This window comes from Etheostoma spectabile, chromosome 23, assembly GCF_008692095.1.
Source record: "Etheostoma spectabile isolate EspeVRDwgs_2016 chromosome 23, UIUC_Espe_1.0, whole genome shotgun sequence".
Classification (NCBI taxonomy): Eukaryota; Metazoa; Chordata; class Actinopteri; order Perciformes; family Percidae; genus Etheostoma; species Etheostoma spectabile.
In genome coordinates, this window is record NC_045755.1 from 17,315,651 (window position 1) to 17,324,055 (window position 8,405).

Here is an 8,405-nt window from a genome sequence, read left to right on the forward strand (position 1 = left end):
CACCAGAGACACAAAATAACACCCCAAATCCCAGAAAAAGTGTAATAGTTTAACATCTATTGAATGGATTGCCATAACATTTTGAACAGACATTCATGGTCCCCAAAGGATGAATCCTACTAGCTTTAGTGATCCTGATTTTTCTTCTAGCACCACCATGCTGTTGACATTTGTGTTTTTTAGTCAAATTCCTCAGCAACTATGGAATGTATTGCCATGAAACTTGGTTCAGATGTCCATGTTCCCCAGAGGATGAACCCTAATGACCTGAATTTTGTATACTATATGTATGTATTGCCCCACCAGCAGGTCAAAAGTTTCACCTATGTAGCAAAATATCTCTTCTAATCGCTTGGATTGGCACAACTGATGAAGACATTCATGATCCTCAGAGGATCAACCCTATTACTTTGGTGATCCTCTGAGTTTTTCTCTAGCACCTCACTGAGGTTAACATTTGTGGTTTTTACTAAAATAGCTTGACAAATGTTTGACGATTCACCATAAAATTTGATGCACACATTCAGGTTCCCCTCGGGATAAATTTTAATAACTTCATTGGGATTCTGACTTTTCATCTAGTGTCTAAAAGCAGTTTAACACTATGTAAGATGGAACACATAGGAAACCCGCTAAAAAATTCACTAAACCTATGGTAAAGTCTGTGGATCTGATAAAGTGTGACACAAAAATGTAAACACTCCTTCCAGTTAAGAAAACATTTGAAACAAAATCAAATTTTTATTTATTAATTTTATTTATTTAGTCAATATGATGGATCCGATTAAATGTGGATGAAGGGGGAACTCTTGTCCTCAGACATCTGTTTGTAAACTCACAACATGTGAAGCATGTTATACATACACATTGCTATAATGTTGAGGATTCATTCTCATCCTCTCACTGCGATGACACCAACGCACTAACCTGTGTCCTTCTGTTTGTTGCGTGACAGCTCATGCACATGGCCGCTGATTTGTGTACGCAGGCCTTCAATGACGTCATCCAGAGCCTGGGAGCAGGTGGGGTCCACGCTGATGAAGAACTCGTACTGGTCTTTGTCCATGCGCGACGGACGGGACTCGATGTGCGTCAGATTGATGCCATTCTCCTGCGAGAAGAGACTGTGGTGAGACCTGAGGTGATGTTTGATTGTGTTTTACAGAGCTTGTTGGTCTCCATTTAGATTTTATGTAAGTTTTCATTTGAAGGCAAAAGACTCATCATATAAACAAAGTGGAACAATTACAAAATACATGCATGTCAGAGATATTCAACAGAGGCTCCGTGACACCTAAGGGGTCCTCAGAGTTAGTGCAGGGGGGCCACCAAGTTATTTTGTTTACAAAAAACTTTCTTTTGTCAAAAATCAATATATATCTGAAAATACACATTAATAACATGTTCAACTAACATCTTAATAGCAAAGATAAATTGGCCTATGTGTAAAAAACACATTGAAGATAAGCTTACTATGCCTGATATCGTAGGCCTACAGTTAAGCTTAAGGATTCACTGCCATTCATTTTTATCCATGCAGCACAGTTAAACGCAACATAATTTTGTATAGTATATGTAGTAGCGGGTCCCTACTCAGTCTCTGTTTTAGCTAAGGGGGTCCTTGGCCTGAAAAACGTTGGAGACCTGTGATCTACATGATAAAGAACTGAGTGTTTTTGCTGCGACACGCTCCAGCAGTGCTTTGGTTCCACCACTAGAGTGCAGTGTTTTGTTACTATATTGATATCTATTTATCAGACATTGTGGAGCCACCATGGCGTTGAGCCAGAAAGCTGCTTTGAACTTTCTATCTGCAAAACTGACACAGAGCCAGACAGAGTGGACTTATGGCATTTAGGCTTTTCTCATTTTGCAGCATGAACACAAAATCCTTGGAATGTTTCCAAACCCTTTTGGCCAGGAATTCTTCTTAATGTCCAAAACACAGAGAGGCTCCAGCTCATGCTGGAGAGCGTGATAGTCTTTTAAGTGGTATTTACTATTAAAAAGTTATTCATGTTTACGTAACTTTGGGGAAGGAGAGGGAGTATGTTGTTCTCTGTCTACTATAGGCCAAGTAAAGGGGTGGGCGCGTGCAGCAGGGCCTCCCCTTTTCTCCCATCTGGATCCCATTCTACATTTAACAGCTTTTTTTGAGGACCATGTGGGCCTGCGTCCCCCAGGAATGACTACAGAGACAACCAAAGAGTCCAGGTTGGCATTCAAAAGAAAAGATGAGTCGCTTCTTGTGATGTGCCGTTATCTGTTGACTGTCAGTGGATTTGCTGCATGTTTAAGCATGTTGTCCCTTTGAACTTCTCAATTATTTAACTTAATTACTGTAAATCTTGCCCATGAGTTCAATTACATGATATATATAACAATGTGAACCGAATATATTATGTAAACAGAACACTTCCTCTTAAAAAGCTGACAAAGTGAGTTCAAATTGAACTAACTATCCACCATTGATTTCCCTTTTAAAATATATTATGGTTAAAAAGGAAGACATCTAGTCCGACAAATAATTCAGATTTTTAAACTAAAATTGTGATATAGATTGTGCAAAAGTGGCTGATCTAATTATTTGTTTAGCAATGAAAAGAAGGGTGAAGCTTTGGGATTACAGCAGTTAAATTCATATATTTAACATTAGGTGATGAATGTGTCCTTGAACTCAGACAAAAGCACTGTGATGCTGTTCTTTCTTTTCACAAAAGGAAACCCTTTAACATCTGTGCTATTGGCTGCCTGGCCCAGCTTAACATAAAAGTGAAATCCTAATTCCAGCAGGATGCAGGGGTCATTTGGTCAGATTTCTGTACCCCTCCGAGACGTCCCACGACTGTAAGGCAGGTCACGTTCACCCTGCTGTTGCCCCCACCAGGTCAGCCCGTGGCTCTGACTCGTCACGTGAAGAACATGTTGCTGTGTCACATGTGCATAAGGCTTTTAGGTTGTAGTTTTATTTTGCAACTTTCTGACTTAAATATGGAGATTACAGACAAAATGATCAGATGCCAGGGCTGCTCACAGCTCCACGGCTTTCAATTTATCAGAGAACACAGCGAAAAAACAAGAAAGAAGTGCAGTGTGTTTTCTTCAAAGCTGTGTTTAGCAGGAACATGTGTTACGTTGTTGTGAGGAAGACAGGGGCGTGTTGGTGGTTTTTGGGGTAATTTGGCCTGTTTTGAAAAAAAAAAACTGGAAAGAACAGGAGATAGGGGGAGGAAGGGGGTGGAGCAGGGGGAGGATTTTGAAAGTTGGATCTCATAGGTTAAAAGCGGATCCTGATGTTTGCTGCTGCATTTGGAGAGCAGCGTTTGGCACATACTTGATATATTTAACCTTGTAAACCCACATATCCACCCCCACAAACATCACAAAAATGATCCAAAAACGTTTTTCTTTAACCTAAAACATCTTTTGTCTTGGGAAGTTTTGCTTTTTTTTTTTTATTAAACTGTTTTCCTGCACAATGTTCTGGAGACAAACTCTGTTTTTCCTGCAGAAAGAGCAAACTTGAACCTTAAGTTGACGTCCATATCGAAGATCAAAAAAATGAGTGTTTACTTCGTGCCTGTGCACAGTCACGTACACACGTATTTATTTTGTTTTGTTTCATGTTAATCAGTAACTTTATGATTGTGAAAGACCTGAAATAGTTTAATCATCGACTCATTTTGTCTATCTTTTGAAAAAAAGACGCTTATGTGCTTTCTTGCTGAGAGTTTAATGAGAAGATTGATACCACTTTCAAAATTTCACCAAAGTAAAGCACAAAAGTAGTATGCAAAATAAGTCTTATTTTATTATGTTGGATTATTATTACCGATATTTTAAAATGCAAACTGTGTTTTAAAGAAACACTCCACCGATTTTAATCTTGCAAGTTCAGTTCATTCATCACTGGGGAAACTGGTGTATAATATTTTGAATTGCATTATGGGAAATGTAGGATCCCAATTTATTCTAGGGATAAAAAGTCAAGTTCCTGCTCTAATTTAGATCTTTTGTTTTTTTTGTCCCCCAGCTTAAATTAAATTGCTAAAGTGTCCTTTTAATATCGCAGCTGGTTACGGTGGATTTATTTAAACTACTTTATAAACTATTTAGTAGTTTAATCAGTAAAAACTTATCAAAGTAAGAGCTGAATATATATTTTATACAAAGTATGTTAAATCCAAATTTTGAAAGTAACTAATACCTGTTAACTACTAACTATTACACATGTAGTTAAGTGGCAGTATAAAGTGAGTAAAAATGATCAAATACAGTATAAATATTATTTCAAAACTGGAAGTGTGCGATCGGTTTTTCTAAACAGTCCAATCAAGAGAGACAACACGTCTTCGAGGACCTTTAACCAGGTCCAGTTCCCCTTGATTGGAACCTTCCTTGGATATCTTGGACCTGGATGACTGAAAGCTTTCACAGACATGAGCGGTCCAGTGTTTGACTATTTCATTATTATTATGAAACCCTGTAGGGTTAGTGGATCAAAGAGGCTGGTGTGTTTGCACACGTCTGATACTCAAATATCTGAGATAAGCTCAGTTTGTTTAGTTCTTTGAAGTGTCAGAAAAGAACATTTACTACAGATAATAATTATATATATCTATATATCTATATAGATATATATATGAACTAACTTACCTTCCTCTGCCCAAACTGTTAAAATTAAATGTAACTGATTAACTAGATCTTGTAATACTGTAATCTTTTAATGTTTCAAATTTAGAAGAAACTCAATGTTATGTAGCTTGTTTTGTTTAATGTTAATCAGTAACTTTATGAAAATTAAAGACCTGAGGAAGTTCATCTTCGTCTCATCATGTCCGTCTTCTTCAATCAGACCATTATTGATACGTAAGGAACAGTCAGCTTCTCTACAGCTCACCATTGGACATGTTATATATGTTTAACAACTGTGTTAAAATCACAGGTCGCCATTTTACAGGGACAATTGAACCCTTCGTAAAACAGAAAATGTGCTGTCATTTTTAAAAACTTTTTTTTTTTTTTTTACAGATAAAACAGCCAGCTTTAGAGGCGTTGATGGGTTTTTATATTTGGGCAGAGTCAGGCTAGCAGCTTCCAGTCTTTATGCTAAACTAACAGACGTGAGTGGCATTGATCTTCTCAACTAATTCCCAGCAAGAAAGTGAAAAAGTGTATTTTCCATGTCAGACTAGTCATTTAAACATTTGGTCTATTTACTCTCATTTTCACTCTTCTATCGTGAGAAAATCAGTGTTGTGAATTCATTTGACTCAACTACATAAGCGATGTTGGGTCATGTCACTTCTTGTTGACGTTCGAAGTATTGTCAAACAAAACGGAGGCTAGCTCGCCCCCCTCTTCTCCTATACCCCCCCCCCCCACCTCCACCCCACACCCCCCAACCCCCCCAACCAAATCCTTTTGTTGGTTTTTGGCTGGAACGCTGTTTATGTTTGGTGGTGCAGGTTGGCCCGTATGTTGTGTGGGTTTGTGGAGCCTGGGCTGTCTACAGAGACCGTGTTTTCTACACTGTGTTCAGGGGACAGGCAGCTAGCCGATAGTGAGGAGATGTTTGCTGTATGTGTCAAAAAATGTTGTAGCCTAAAAAACATGTGACATCGCTCAGAGCACATTTAATAATTGTCCTATAAAACAAAAGAGAGTATGTGTTGAGGTTAGATCAATCTTAGCCACTTGAAGGAAACTCCAATAATGGATTTTTAACCACACCACAGTGTGGTCGGTTTTACCCCACGTAGACTTAACCGCCCCAGAGGTTAATGAACATTCCTGCATACACTGGTTGGTGTTAAGCTGCAGGAGCAGGAGCCGCATGCAATACAGTCAGGACTGCATCATGGCGGCAAATTCAGACCTGGTTTTCTTTTGTGTTTGTTACCTTGCAACTAATGTCAGGATCTGAGAGTTAAAATATATCTTCTAATAATGGCTGAAGCCAAACATTTTTTTCAGTTCATCTGTCTGTTAAACTATGTAAGCCCTGGAGAGTCCGAGTCAGGCTCCTGTTCAATAGTGAAGGGGTGACGGCGTGTATGTGAGCTGTTAGGATAGAAAGTTACCTCAAAGAGTCGCAGGCCCTTGGCTAAAGCTCCAACTTCCTCTTTCAGGGAGAAGATGCAGGAGATCACTCCGGACTTCTTGTTGGTCTCCTCCTCCAGGTACATGGAGCCCCTTCTCCTTTGCTGAAAGACACATTTCAGGAAACAACACTTAAATGTGGGGTTTATGTTTTTTTACACATGCAGAATTTCGAGGGAGCAGCTAAAACTACTTTTACTGCAGGAGTCAATGAAAGCAAAGTGATGCTAAATGCAGTAGTTTTTATAGTTTAGCTTAATCTTCTCATGATTTATGTGATAAAGACATGTTTTTAAACCTAAATAGGGTAGTTTAATGACTGTGATTGACTTCTTCAGTGGGTCTCAACCTTTTTCCTTGAATCCCTCACTAAATTTAAAAGAAAAGCTGACCTACACAGCCCAATAGTCTCCTGCTGTTTGTTGGGTGTCGTTTCATTTTGCTTGGCTTTTATGAGCTAGCTTCTCGCCATGAGCCCTGCTCTGTCCTTTTATTAAAACCAATATTAAGGTGACTTTTCAGATATACGTGTAGCCTTTCTTTTTTGATACCAATGAGTCATTAGCACTTTTACGTTCTGTAGACGTGCTTCATTCATCGAATAGTGATGCTCGGACTGCAGGAAAAATGAGGATTATCTAGACAGCTCACCAGACGAAACTGATTGAAAACTCTGGTCACAGAGGTTGAGAAGTCCCATAGGTTTGGCCTACTAAGTAGTTAACCATTTTTATTACATTGCTTGGTTAAATTCCTATGTAGAATGCGGTCTGTTATTTTCTTGATAACACACCTTTGCCAGAGATGCAGTTCTGTTGACTTTAGAGGACAGCTCTCAGTCATTGTGGAGCAACTTTGGTCTTTTTAAAAATAGCTCTATATACAGACTTTTGTATAAATGATCCAGTAAGTGTTGTTATGATTTTAGTTCATGTGTGCAAATCTAATTTTGACAACCTCAGAGCAGACAAAGCCTCCACCATCTGCCCCCTGAATCCTGGGTTGGGAACCTCTGGTCTACTTAACAAGGTCAATGCAAGACTTACTTAACTCTAACAAAGCTTTCAAAACACCGCAGTTCCACTTTTTAAATCAAGTAGGTGTGTGAATCTTGGATTTTCAGAGATCTTGTAATTGCTATATTGCTGATTCATTTCATCTGGGGTTTGAACTCATTCTACACGCCCATGTTATAGCACAGCTATATGTAGAGCATACATGAAATCTGTGTAATAGCCGTGACATTCTGCATTCAAGGCATCTGAGTAGCTTGAAACCGTCACACCTTTAACCTTTTTACACAGAGCTTTGCAGTGGGTGTGCTGGCACTGATCATGAGCTCCTCACAACGGGTCGGAATATCTCACAGATGAAGAATTTCTTTTACAGTGCAGAGAGTTATTTATTAAATATTTTTGGAGCTTCAACGCAGATTATGAAAAGTTCAAAAGAAATCCCACTACCCAAGGTAATGTCTTCCTATAGTTTTTTTTGCCAAATCAATAACCTAAAGATATTTAATCATCTTTGACATAAGACAAAGAAAGGCAGGACATATTTATGTTTGGGTCACTGCAACTAGGTCATGTTTGACAAGATTGCTTGTTTTTTCATCAAAATAGTTGCAGGTTATTTTCCTGTTGATCAACTAAAGCTTTAGCTGTTTATGTTTACATAACTGACAGGTTTTTCTTTTTTTGATCCAGGCAGCCCAAATACCAGTGTAAATAGAATAATTTTTGTTCTTATAGGGTCTTGTCGAATTTTCCAGTTGTATTCTGACAGAACATATTGTCCATTTTTCAGTAACATCAGCTGTTTTTAGTTTTTTTTGAAACCTTTCTTCTCACTGAGGCAACTTCCCCTGCTTTGTCATGCTGTAGCCTAGTACCTGGAATAGTCCAGCTATGACTGCCTCTGTCACTGTTGTTGCATTCAAAACAGAATTGAATTAGCAGAAGATTATTATATACAGTAACTTTAAGCTTTTTCCTGCTTAAAATGACCATATCATGACAGAAGAACACAAAACAAGTAGATGAATTTCTGGATAATTCTGGATATTAAAAGTTATCTAGCAGGTAAAACTTGAGATTTACCCCTGTGCCTGGCTCCTCTGTCTCTGCCTCTTGCCCGGAGTTTCCATTGACTCTTTTGTATGCTGCGTCCATCCTCTTGATCTTCAGGTGACCAACCTGTGTGTGCAGATGCTGAAGTGTAATAGACTTTGTGTGTGCAGCTTCTGTTATAAAACCTCTGCGTTGCAATGCTGGCCCACGTGACCCCCCCCCCCCCCCCCCCCC

At 38.8% G+C, this 8,405-nt stretch overlaps 1 protein-coding gene across 1 annotated transcript in view; it reads right to left on the reverse strand.

The window, feature by feature from the left end:
• pah (phenylalanine hydroxylase) overlaps positions 1–8,379 on the reverse strand; it is a 15,382-nt gene extending 7,003 nt beyond the window's left edge. Inside the window, exons 1-3 of the mRNA XM_032505648.1 lie at positions 8,202–8,379; positions 6,084–6,206; positions 928–1,111 (exon numbers count right to left, since the gene is read on the reverse strand). Of these exons, the coding sequence (XP_032361539.1) occupies positions 928–1,111; positions 6,084–6,206; positions 8,202–8,273 (379 nt within the window). The 5' untranslated portion in view covers positions 8,274–8,379. The remainder of the gene's footprint in view (positions 1–927; positions 1,112–6,083; positions 6,207–8,201) is intronic.
• Positions 8,380–8,405: the final 26 nt, after the last annotated feature.